The 12,690-nt window shown below is 41.6% G+C and overlaps 1 protein-coding gene, 1 long non-coding RNA gene and 1 pseudogene across 3 annotated transcripts in view; 1 reads left to right on the top strand and 2 right to left on the bottom strand.

Moving 5' to 3' along the window:
* Nucleotides 1–10,305, bottom strand: part of LOC148126248 (uncharacterized) — a 27,772-nt pseudogene extending 17,467 nt beyond the window's left edge.
* LOC148126247 (uncharacterized) overlaps nucleotides 1–12,690 on the top strand; it is a 279,757-nt gene that overhangs the window by 101,767 nt on the left and 165,300 nt on the right. The gene's annotated exons all lie outside the window — the stretch shown is intronic.
* The window catches only part of TMEM121 (transmembrane protein 121), a 46,971-nt gene continuing 41,871 nt past the window's right edge, over nucleotides 7,591–12,690 (bottom strand). For both annotated transcript variants that reach the window (XM_087932002.1, XM_087932003.1), the window contains exon 2: nucleotides 7,591–12,690. In XM_087932002.1, the coding sequence (XP_087788128.1) occupies nucleotides 11,035–11,973 (939 nt within the window). In that variant the 5' untranslated portion in view covers nucleotides 11,974–12,690 and the 3' untranslated portion in view covers nucleotides 7,591–11,034.

Genomic DNA, 12,690 nt, shown 5'->3' with positions numbered 1-12,690 from the left:
TTCAGCTTTGCCTCATCAGACCAAGTCCTCACTGATTTAATTGTAGGTTTCATGGTTTTAAGTCTTTGTCTGTAGGCAAAGTGAATTATGCAGTAATCAGAGTGACCCACAGCTGCTCATGGTAAAGACCTATAAGCATCTTTTACTGTTGTGTAGCAATGGTCTAAAGTATTTTTGCCTCTGGTGGGACAATTGACATGCTGGAAATATTTTGGGAGCTCTTTCCTTAAATTTGCTTGATTGAAATCTCCTAAAATGATGGGAAGGGAGTCTAGGAGTTTGGCTTCAACCTCCATAATCTGATCAGCTAGAGTCCATAATGCCTTGTTTAAGCCAGTACTCTTCAATATCTTCATAAATGACTTAGACTTAGATGACGGAATAGAAAGGGAACTCATCAAATTTGCAGATGACACTAAACTGGCAGGAATAGCCAATATCCCTAAGACAGGGAGGGGTCTGCAACCTTAAACACTCAAAGAGTTATTTGGACCCATTTCCCACAGAAAAGAAAACACTGGGAGCCACAAAATCTGGGTGGGCATGGCCAACTCAACGTCATTCCCATCCAGTCACATGAATGCCCCCCAGACACTTTTCTATGGGAAATTTCTATCGGAAGTGGGTCTCTCTTTCTCTCTCCCTCCCCCTCCCTCCTTCCCTCTGTTTTTCTTTTTCCTCTCCCTCTCTCCTTTTTTTCTTTCTTTTTTCTTTTTCTCTCCCCTTCTCTCTCATTTGTTTCCCTCTCTTTTCCCTCTCTCATTCTCTCGCCCAGCTCTCTCTCTCTCATTTATTTTTATTTATTTGATTTGTCAATCACTTACAAGATAATAGGTATAAGTAAAAACATGAGTAAGAATACAGGAAATAGGTACACATAAATGGGGACAATAGGACAGGGACAGTAGGCACAATTGTACACTTATACACGCTGCTTACAGATCTCTTAGGAAAGGGATGAGGTCAATAGTTTAAGGTTAAAGGAGTGGGGGTTAGAGGATGTAACAACAGAGTCAGGTAGTGTATTCCAGACATTGACCACTCTGTTGCTGAAGTCGTATTTTCTACAATCAAGTTTGGAGCTGTTTACATTGAGTTTGTATCTGTTGTGTGCTCTTGTATTGTTGTGGCTGAAGCTGAAGTAGTCATTGACTGGTAGAATATTGTAGCAGATAATTTTGTGTGCTATGCTTAAGTCCAACTGTAGGCAGCGTAGTTCAAGGTTGTCCAAGCTCAAAATTTCAGTCTGGTGATATAGAGTATTCTGTTGCAAGCAGAGGAATGTAGTATTCTTCTCATGAAATACTTCTGGACTCATTCAACTGTATTCATGTCCAATATATACAGTGTGGATTCCAGATTGATGAGCTGTATTCGAGTATTGGTCTAGCAAAAGTTTTGTATGCTCTCGTTACCATTCAATATTTCCGGAGGAGAAGCTTCATAAGATTAGATTTACAACTCTTAATGCCTTTTTGGCAATGCTGTTACAGTGAGCTCTGGCACTTAGGTCATTTGATATGAGTACTCCAAGGTCCTTGACAGAGTGAGGATGGTCAACGAGGTCATATTCACCTAGTTTTTCATCCTCCCAGGCTTCAGAGGCTTTTCTAGAGCCTCTGGGAGGGCAAAAAGGGCCTCCCTGGGCTCCAGAGGCTTTCTGGAAGCCAGAAATGGGCTCATTTTTGGCCTTCTAGAACCTCTGGGAGGCCCATTTTTTGCCCTCTGCAAGCCTCCACGTGGGCACCATACTTACTTGGGATTCAAAATGGGCCATGTGGGGACTCCTGGGTGGGGCGAGGTGGGCCAGCCAGGGGTGTGATTTGCCAGTTCACCAAACTGGCAATAAAATTAGCTACCAGTTTGCCTGAACCAGGGAGAACTGGTAGCAGCCTATCCCGGTGTCAGGCTGATTGATCTGTCATTTTCTGAATTTGTTTCTGCCCCCCTTTTTTGAAGATGGGAACCACATCAGCTCTTTTCCAGTCCTCAATTAGATCCTTGGTGCTCCAAGATCTTTGTTTCAATGGTTCTGAAATCGTGTCTGCCAATTCCTTCAGAATTCTGGGGTGTAGTTCATTAGGACCTGGTGATTTGGATACGTCTAGAGCTGAAAGGTATTTTTTAATTTATTTTTGCATATTTTAATTTGCATGCCAACCCTGTCATTACAGGGTTTACAGTTGTTTTTGAGAAGTTGAGTATTGTTCTCTTTTTACTTGAAGACAGATGCAAAGTATGAATTAAACACTTCTGCTTTCTCTCTATTGCCTTTTATGTCAGCTTTCAAGATTTTCTCTCTTTGCTTTGCATCTTTCGGCTGTCATAAGTAATGGGGGGAGGAGGGGAGAATGGTTATGGAGGTGTTACAAACCAGAACTGTATAAGCTGGGGGGGTACATTCTTGCTTAGGTTTCTATCCTATGCTATGCGCAGCTGCAACTCTTTATTAAAATATGTCAAGGTCAATGGACAGAGGCTTCATCACCACCTGGAGATATCCACATGATGATATACACAACTTTTAATTGGATGAGCCAATTGAACTATTGGGGGTGGGAACATTGCCATCACTTTGTATATGTGATTTATGCGCCCATTTTCTCAGATTCAATATTCTTTTGTTGCTACCACTTGATTTCCAGTAAAAGATATCTTTTCTCTGATTAAAAGAGTCTAAGTATTTCTTTCTTGGATTTTGAATGGAACACCAGCTGACATTATTCTGAATCTCCACATTACCAGCCCACCTGGAGAATTAATAAATTTTCTTCTGAGGGGGTCTGAACACAATGTCAAATCCAGCCAGTGACCAAGAAGACCTGGGAGCAACTGGAGGACAAGATTCTCTGCTGTTAGAGGAAGCAGGGGAAGCCAACTTGTTAGCAGAACTAAATCTTGGGGAAAAACCAGCTGTAAAACCCAAATGGTCCCTGGGAGTCGGATGGAAGGATCCTGAGGAAAAGCCTCCTCCAGGAGTGACCACTACCCATCGGCGTGGAAGAGAGGAGCCATGGCAAGAGAAGGAAAGAAAGAATTTTCTACTAGCTCAAGCCATGCATCTTCTAAATGAAGCTATCGGAGAACCTCAAACTGATCAAAGGTATGAGGGAGAGGAGGGGGAGGCAGCCCCAGCCAGAAGAATCAGAGCAGCCACCCCCATAAATCAACCCAAGCTAGTGCAACAGTCAGCAGCAGCCCAGGGGCCCCCAGTGGGGGGAGTAATTGCCAGAAGACGTAGAACTCCAAAGATGCCTCCGTTGGAAGTAAAATATAGGGGGGGGGGGGGTCCCAAGGAGTTAGGATTCTTCCTGGCACAAGTCTGGAGCCATATGGAGCAATATGGAGCGGATTTTTTCTCAGAAGCAGCCAAAGTTAGATGTGTTACTAGGGCTCTGGAGGGAACAGCTGCAAAGTGGATGGTGACTTTGCATAATGATAATGCCCCTCAGCTGATGAATTATGACCTGTTTATGACTGCGCTGCAGGCCAGGTTTGAGGACCCACTTGCTGAACGTAAGGCTAGAATTAGGATGAAGACCATAAATCAGGGGCAGAGATCAGTGGCCGACTACACCCAGGAATTTAGAGAGATGGCGTGTCATATTCGAGGCTGGTCCCAGGGAGCCCTGATAGAAGCTTTTAAAGATGGGTTGAATGAAGATGTATATCAAAGTTGTATTGCCAGAAGAGACCCCAGTGAGCTGCAGCTGTGGTACATGCTGGCAGCAGAGGTGGAAATTGATCTGACCTGAAACAGACGCCGGGGTTTTTTTGGTTGGAGCAAGTCCTCCCCCACCAGCCCTCGAGAAACCTTAAAACCTCAAAAGGGAGGAATGGCGGCAAAACCCAAGACCACTGCATGCTTCCGATGTGAGAAGGAAGGTCACCGGGCTGCAGACTGCTGTACCAAGCTAGAGCCAAAGCGGGCACCAGGAGGAGGAAGAAAACCTGAAAAAAACCCAGCAAAGCCTTGCGAAATGGCGCTTAAAGCTGAGGAGGTTGTAGAGATTGCCCCTTTGAAAGGAGAGGAACTGGGAACTCCAACCTCTTCTGAAGAGAGTGAATCCAAATTGGAAGATGACTCACTGGTAAGTCCAAACAAGGGCCCTATGACCATTCCAGTGAGATTAAGGGTACCTACATCGAGAGCCAAAGGGGAAATGCTGGCCTTGTTAGACTCTGGGTGCACAAGATGCGTAACCAGCTCAGAGATAGTAGAGAAAATGGGCTTAAGGCTAAAGACTTTAAAAACACCCATAGCCTTTTGCCAATTGGATGGATCGGTAGCTGGGGATGGCCCTGTACATTTCATAACAGAACCAATAGAAATGACGATGGGGAAGCATAGAGAGGCTTTGTGTTTTATTGTCGTTCCTGGGATGGAGCACCCCCTATTACTTGGTTTGCCCTGGCTCCACATCGATTGGAGGAGAGGGTCATTGTGCATACATACTGACCAATGCCCAGAAAGGGAGGGGCAATCTCAACCGAAACTCAAGAATCCCACTGAACTGGCCTCCACTGGCACCGAGAGCCTGAATGGGGAGGAGAAAATTCTGGAGGAATATTGGGACTTAAAGGAGGTATTCAGTGAAAAGGCTTGGATGAGCTTCCCCCCCCCATCACTCAACAGTTTGCAGTATTGAAATTTTACCCGGGGTGAAACTCCCAAAACCAAAACTGTACTCGATAACACCGTGGGGGCTAGAAGAGCTGTGGTCATTTATCAATAAGAAATTGGAACGTGTTTTCATCCAACCTGCTAGACCCCGGGTAGCAGCCCCAGTATTGTTCCGTGAAAAGAAAGGTGGCTCCCTTCGTTTATGTGTTGACTACAGAAACCTCAACACTATTTCAGTGGAGAACGTGTACCCCCTCCCCTTGATGAAGGATTTGTTGGCCCACTTGGCCAAATGGAAATTTTTTACAAAACTCGACTTGAGAGAAGCATACTACCGAGTTTGAATTAAGGAAGGGGATGAATAGAAAACTGCTTTTAACTGCCCAATGGGTTTTTTCCAATTCAACATTCTTCCATTTGGCCTACAGGGGACCCCTGCAGTATTCATGCAAATGATCAATCAAGTGTTGCATGAACATCTATACAAAGGGCTGTTGATTTATCTTGATGATATTCTTATCTACACAGACACTCGTGATGAACATGTGAAACTAGTGCGGTCAGTTCTGGAAAAACTTCGAGCTGCTGAGCTGTATGCAAAGTTGTCCAAGTGTGAATTGCACCAGGAAACAATTGACTATTTAAGCTATTGCATCTCACATGATGGCATAGAAATGGATCCGGGGAAGGTTCGTGCCATTTTGGAATGGGTCCCTCCCTGCACCAGGAAGCTTGGGAGTTTCTTGGGATTTGCTAATTTTTACTGTCAATTTATCCCTGCTTTTGCGAAGATTGCAATGCCTATTACAAATCTCCTAAAAACCAAAGGGGAGGTGAAACTGAAGCCTAGTAAATCACTGGAGTGGTCCATGGAATGTCAACCCGCTTTTGAGAAGATGAAACAACTGTTTGCTGCTGAACCAGTACTCAAGCACCCGGACATGGATGCTCCTTTTGTAATTCAATCTGATGAGAGTGACATAGCAGTCGGGGCGGTGTTACTACAACCAAACATGATGGGGACTCTGCAACCATGTGCATATACTTCTCATAAACTAACTGAAACCGAAAGAAGATGGGCCATCTGGGAAAAAGAAGCTTTTGCAGTTCGCTGGGCTCTGTTAACCTGGAGGCATTTCTTAGAAGGGGCAAAACACCCATTTGAGGTGTGGGCAGATCATAAAAATTTGGAGGCTTTGAAAATGCCTCAGAAGCTGTCTCCCAAGCAAGTTCACTGGGCGCAGTACTTTAAGCGCTTTAATTTTTCATTGAAATACATTCCAGGGGGGAAGAACTTCATGGCGGATGCTTTATCTAGATTACCTCAATATAATAGTGCTCGCCAAGAAGTGGTATGGCCTATTGTCCCAACCAAACAGTTGGCAGCTCCAGTGGTTACCAGAGCCCAGAAAAAGAAGGTTGATTTATCAAATGATTTGACTGCACAATTAAGAGACGCTCTAAAACTTGATGGTTGGTTCCTTGCTCATTCAAATAACTGTATGGTTAGAGATGGATTGGCATGGGTGGGGGCCAAATTATATGTGCCAGCGAAGCTGAGAAACCAAATATTATAGCAAGCTCATGACTCTAAAGCTGCTGGACATTTTGGATTCGTGAAAACCTTACACTTGGTTAAAAGGCAATTTTGGTGGCCTATCTTGAAAAAGGACATTGAGACTTATGTGGCTAGCTGTCCTATCTGTGCCTCAGCCAAACGGCCTCCTGGTAAACCAGCAGGCTTACTACAAAATGTGGCTAGACCAACGGTTCCATGGAAGGAAATTTCTATGGATTTTATAGTGGAATTACCTGAAAGTGGGGGGAGTACAGTTATTTGGGTAGTAACAGATTTGTTTTCTAAACAGGTACATTTCATACCTTGTCCAAAAATTCCATCTGCGAAAACATTGGCTAAACTGTTTATTTTACATACAGGTTACATGGGGTTCCTGAACGCATAATCTCAGACAGGGGTGTCCAGTTTACCTCAAACTTTTGGAAGGGGTTCCTTAAGTTATTGGGCTCTGCCCAGGACTTAAGCTCTGCCCACCACCCACAAACCAATGGGGCTAACTCGGTATTGGAACAATATCTTCGATGTTATATAAATTATCTGCAAGATAATTGGGCTGACCTATTGCCATTCGCTGAGGTGGCATATAATAATTTGGTACATAGTAGTACTGGGTTTACTCTGTTTAAAGTGGCTTTGGGACAAGACTTTGTACCCATACCCGAGCTTCCACGGGAGAAACCTAACATTCAGTCATTAGATGAATGACTTCTTTGCCATCTTTTCCCCTTAGTGGATTGTTTGACTCTTTTCTTATTTTTTATGGGTTGAAAGAAACTTTAATTTTTTTTGACTTTTGTGGCAAGTCTTACATTGTTCCTTACAATTTTTGCAGGTTCCAGCTATTTGTTGGTATTCTGCTTTAGTTATATGTCCCCTTTTCCATTTTTTGTACTTATCCTTTTTCTCTCTCAGTTGGTTTGAGAGTTGTTTGTTAAACTATGCAGGCTTTTTTCTTGGATTTTTTTTTTAGTGGTATTCAACTCAGATGGGCTTTTATAATTGTATTTTTCTGTTTCCCAAGCTTCTTGAGTCAATTTGCTCTTTTAAGATTTTCATCCATGGTATCCTTCCCAAGCTGTCTCTGAGTTTGTTAAAATCAGCTTTTTAAAAATCTAATACATTGGTTTGATTATATTCTGTTGGGTGTGTCTGTTTTATATTGAATTGTAATATGACATGGTCACTCTCCCTAAAATTCCTGCAACTTCAATCCCCTCTATCCTTTCTTAGCTGTTAGTAAGAATAAGGTCCAGTATAGTTGCCTCTTCTACCTTTTGGGTGAAGAAATTGGCAGGTAGGTGGGTCTGTTCGATCTTCCACTTGAATCTGTTCAATCTAGAACTTTTTCCCATTCAGTTAACAAGAATGAACTTCTGAAAACCAAACATATCAAAAGGAATCCTTTATTGAGATGAGACAATTCATGTAGGAGTTCAAAGCAGCGTCTAAGGTCTCTCAGGCATACAGGGATAGATAAGGGAGTTTAGGACCCCTCCCCTTATCTCCATGTGTATTTAGTGAAACAGTATGTTAATTCCCCCCACCCCTTTTGTAGAAATGATCTTTTTCAGAGTTTCCCAGGGCATACCTAATTTTCCCCCACCCCCTTTTTAGAACGAACTTTTCCAGAGGTTTCCAGGACACATCTCACTGTGGAATTTTTATGGTCTTTTCATCTCCTAGCTGTGCCTCTCAGAGGTGATAGGTTCTGGTCATCTGGGTTTCCTCCCTCCATTGTATCATGTGTGGGTTATACAAATTCGATATAAGATTAAATATATTCAGGTTACATCAAGAAAAGATTTATCAGTCTCCCCCCCCCCTTTTCTTCTTCCACTGAAGAAATGACAGATACACAGATCTGACAGTAAGAATAAGGTCCAGTATAGCTGCCCCTGTAGTTGCCTCTTCTACGTTTTGGGTGAAGAAATTGGCAGGTAGGTGGGTCTGTTTGATCTTCCACTTGAATCCGTTCGATCTTCCACTTGATGCTGTTTGCTTTCCAGTTGATGTCAGGATAGTTGAAGTCCCCCATTACTACTGCGGTTTTTCCTACATACATTTAACTGAATAGCAAAAATGCCACCTACTTCTTCTACTTAGTTGGGTGGCCTATAGTATACAATTATGGTGTTACTATTTTTTTCCTTTTATGTTGACTCATATGCATTCTAGTGGCTTTCATGATTTGTAATGTGCAACTCTGTAGAGGAAGTGAACTCTAACATATAATGCAACCCCATCTCCTCTTTTGTTAGGTCTGTTTCTTTTCAAGTTTATATCTTTCTATTAGTACATTCCAGTCATGAATGTACTAATCCCACCAAGTTTCTGTAATGGCAACTATAGTATACCATACTTTCCCTCATGTACCACCGGTAGTATTTCAAGTTCATCCTGTTAGTTCCCTAGGAGCATTAAGTGTATATGCATTTAAATTTTTGTGGCTTAGACTGGGTATGCTTTCTACCATCTACTTTGCATCTGTATTTTTCTTCTTTCTCTTTACTCCTTTCCTCATTTGACTGGTTATCTAATGGTTTATGCTTGGAATTAAGTCCTAGGTTGTGAAGATTGGTCACCCTCCAATGTCATATCATATATATTTAATGTTTAATTTAAATAAAATTTAATATAATGAAAAAGCATCTATTATATTTTATTACATTATATATTTTGCATAGAATACCTACAATAGCCCAATGGAATTAGAAGTTGGTTTGATAAAATAAAAATCTTATTTATGGATATCATTGCCCTTTCTAGTACTACTCTTTGGCACATGAAATGCTCTTTTGAATCAATTATTTTCACTGTACTTTCTCACATTATTCAACCATGTTTCTCTAAAAACTATACTTTGTGATGAACTGATGTTGAAAGGGTTCTCAAAGTGGTTTATGGACCTTGTCTGCCCTAATCAATTAACACCTTATTCACATGGACTAGAAAGAAAAAGACTTTTTATTCAAAAGTTAACTTGTTGCTCTTACCTTTGGTGTTTACAGAGGGCATGCAAACTTCTGGATAAAGCAACAATAACCACAAAAGGAAAATATACACATCAAAAAAAATGCTTGGTGGGTGGGTGTCCAGAACCCTTTATTACATAGAAGAATGATCATCAAACAAATTGCACAGGCCTGGGTGTGACTAAACTCTTTGGAGTTGCATCACACAGATCTCAGACAATTGACCAAATAATGAAATGCACTAAGCATCTTCATATACTTTCCTTCAGGGATAGCAACATCCTGAACGTGTTTTGGGAGTGTAAAATTAGTAAACTAGCAAGAGCAGTAACGTCAATGTAGGTAGTGACTTGGTTAATGCCCAATACCCTACACCAGATCCTTGCAGAGCAAGATTGCATTATCCTTATACATTTGCATGTTTCAGGATATCTAATATCTTCAAAACTTCCTATGCCTCTTCCCTTTACATTCTTCTACACTGCTTTTTTGGCTGAGAGAATGGCTACTCTATACAGCAGAAATGTTTAGACTCTCTTCTGCCAATTCTTTTGCTTTTATTCTCCACTGTAATTAAAAAGTTGAATATTTTCAAGTTATAGGCCATTCATACCCTTACCTGACAAGACTGAACTTTAAAAGTATATAGTAAATCCCAGCATAGTAAAATGGACTATATATTTTTATGGTGATGGTATGGCAAAAGACCAACTTTGATTCCTTATTTTGGGTTGCTAAGTGAGGAATGGATATGCAGGGCCAAATGAGGTATCCAATGCATAATTGGTATTCACTGGAAAAATCTGTTGGGTATGTGATCAAGACACCAATGAGGGAATGGGAGATCACTAAGAAAAAAAATAGTCTTGCATTGCTTTTGGGCTTGTGCAACATTTTTGCCGGGAAACTGTTGCTGTTTTGTGTCCCAATAGTTCTTGCCTAAAGGGATTGTCCCATGCCTTATTTTAGAGGCAGTCTGTGTAGTTCATATAAAAGCAGCAGAGTTATAAATTAAGCTGCTGCAGGAATAAAAATGAATGTTCATAATTCTGAGAATCTCAGTTTCCATTAATAGTACTACCTGTGTATTTCCCCAGGTCAATGTAGCCCAAAAAGCTCTGGAACTTCATGCCATCAGAACTGAAATGTGCATACATGTGAATGAAACAGAAATACTTGTTTTTTTGAAAAACAAAAATCTTGCATTGAATCATTTTATAAATGATTTATAATAAATGTTCTTGAAATATGAGATGGGATGTTAAATAAGATTCTTTGAAGGGCTGGCTGAAGACTTTGGCAATGTTAGAACTTTCCTGGCCAAATGAGTGAGGTTGCTGCTTGCTGAGTGGAACTAAACAGAGCAAAGGATCTACTTAGCAAATATTTTTTAAAAACTGCCCCAAGTAGAGTTTTCTGCAGCAACTTTATAGGACCTTTTTTGTTTTTGTTTTGTTTGAAAATAAGAAACTGTAAACACAACAATTTCCAATAAGACTCAATATACTGGTGTACTGACTGAAGTGCCAGTCCTGATTTTCCTATCCTGCCCATCCCACCCTGTCCCTTTCTTTAAAAAAGGTTGTGATAACAAAAATTCTCATTCCTTACAAGTTGAAGCACAGGTAACAAACAGATAGAAAAGATCAGATGCTGGAGTGGATGAGGTTCTGCTTGGAAGGTCCATTGATTTTGCTTTCTTTCCAGAGGGCCCCTTGGAAATACCTGAGTTGCAGGGGATGTTCCTCCATTTGTTAAAATCTTGTGCTGGAAGCAGCTCTCTATGCTGGGATAAGAGCAGTATTACTTCTTCGCCCCTTCCCAATAAGAACCAATGCTGATATCTAAGAAGAGGCTCATCATGTGTCCAAGATCTCCCTGGTGGGGGATGGCTCATGAGGAAGGCCTTGTGTATTGTGGAGGGTCTGGTTGTGGGGCACTGAGTTCTGCTGGAGCTCAAGTGCAATGGCATTTTGTGGGAACTCCTTCACTTGCTTCTTGTATTCTAGGAATGTGCAGACCTTGGTAGCAATGGCAATTATATTCTTGCCAATGAAGATTGTAGAGACTCTGCTATCTTGAAAGAGGACCATATTAATGGCTCGGATGAATATGGTAACCATGTTTATGGTCACCAGACTCAAGACAGGGTAGAGCATCATTTTCTGGGGAGCAATATGCTCTCCTTGCATACTAATCTCACTCAAGGAAACACAGGGCAGAATTAAGAGCAATATGTAGCAATAGAAGAACATGAGTCCTTCTGCCCAAATTGGCAGACCAGTCTTGTGTGGTTCCCATAGGTTGGCTTGAATATCTAAGATATCCAATAAGTCCAAGGCCACCCAGAAGAGACGACCTCGCAAATCCTCTTTCTTCCGGAAGGTACGTATATATTCCATGCTGTCCAAGGCTACTAGCACTAGGTACAATCCTGGCACACAAATGGAGAGAAGCAAGGTCAGTGCCTTTCTAGCCACTGTTTCCAGATTTCTCTTATCAGCCTTATAGTTCTGGAATATAAAATACAGTTTGATTTCCAGCACAAAGATATAGAGGAACCAAAGAATCATAGCATAGCCCCGTTTGGCTGTCTTTACCTCAGCCCCCACCCAGACGGCCACATAGCGCAGCACAATCAAAAAGCAAATGTCTCCTACCAGAACAATGATGCAGACACCAATTTTACGAGGCCCTTGGTTTTGCTCTACCAGATAAGCATCCATGAATGCCATGCTGGTCATAATAACAATGGTGGTAAGACACACATGGTGCTTGTCTGGGGGTGGAAGTACCATGATGAGCTACCCACCCTTTTCTTCCCACTTTGTGGTATTGCTCCAAGGGCCAGCCTTATATTTGTCACAGGTGAAATCTCTTGAAATTGTGGGCAGTAAAACTTAATTATAAAAGAAATTCCAGTAAGGCAATGACAGATGAACCTGATATTTCATCTGATACCCTCAAGTTCTGATCACTCAGAAGTATAGCAATTATCTGACTTGTTTGCTGCATATAGATCAAGATTTCCACCAGCAGAAAGATCCTTTGCTGCTTCCCACAGCATTCACCTTCTGACCACGCTTGTTGTTAGCATTTCTGATAGTATCTTTGAGAAGACCTTCATTTCAGTTACAATTGTTTAATTTTTCACTATTTAATGTCCTTCTTGAAGAATGAGGAGGCCCTCACTGGCTTGTAGATAATCCTCCTTATGAGATTCTTGGCAGCAGCTCATCACATTTTTCAGCAATTAAAAAAATGATCAGGCATCAACCATAGTAGCATGCTAGAATAGCAGGCCAAAACTTATTGCTCCCCAAAAGCTGAATGATTCAGAGTTTTTCAAAGCTGCAAACAGGGGTGATCATGTCCCAGGGTATCTTTTCCCCTGTAAGTCCCTCTGCTCCTCCATTCATGACTCTATCCGGAGCAGAATCCATGGGGAGTAATACTTGCACTTCCAAGAGAGGCTTCTGATCCAGCATCTCTTTCTTGCTACTATCCATTCTGAG

The sequence above is a fragment of the Pseudonaja textilis genome, chromosome 3 (assembly GCF_049901715.1).
Source record: "Pseudonaja textilis isolate UNSWEBS1 chromosome 3, rPseTex1.2, whole genome shotgun sequence".
NCBI classification, from domain to species: Eukaryota; Metazoa; Chordata; class Lepidosauria; order Squamata; family Elapidae; genus Pseudonaja; species Pseudonaja textilis.
This window is presented reverse-complemented; position numbering and strand designations above follow the sequence as displayed.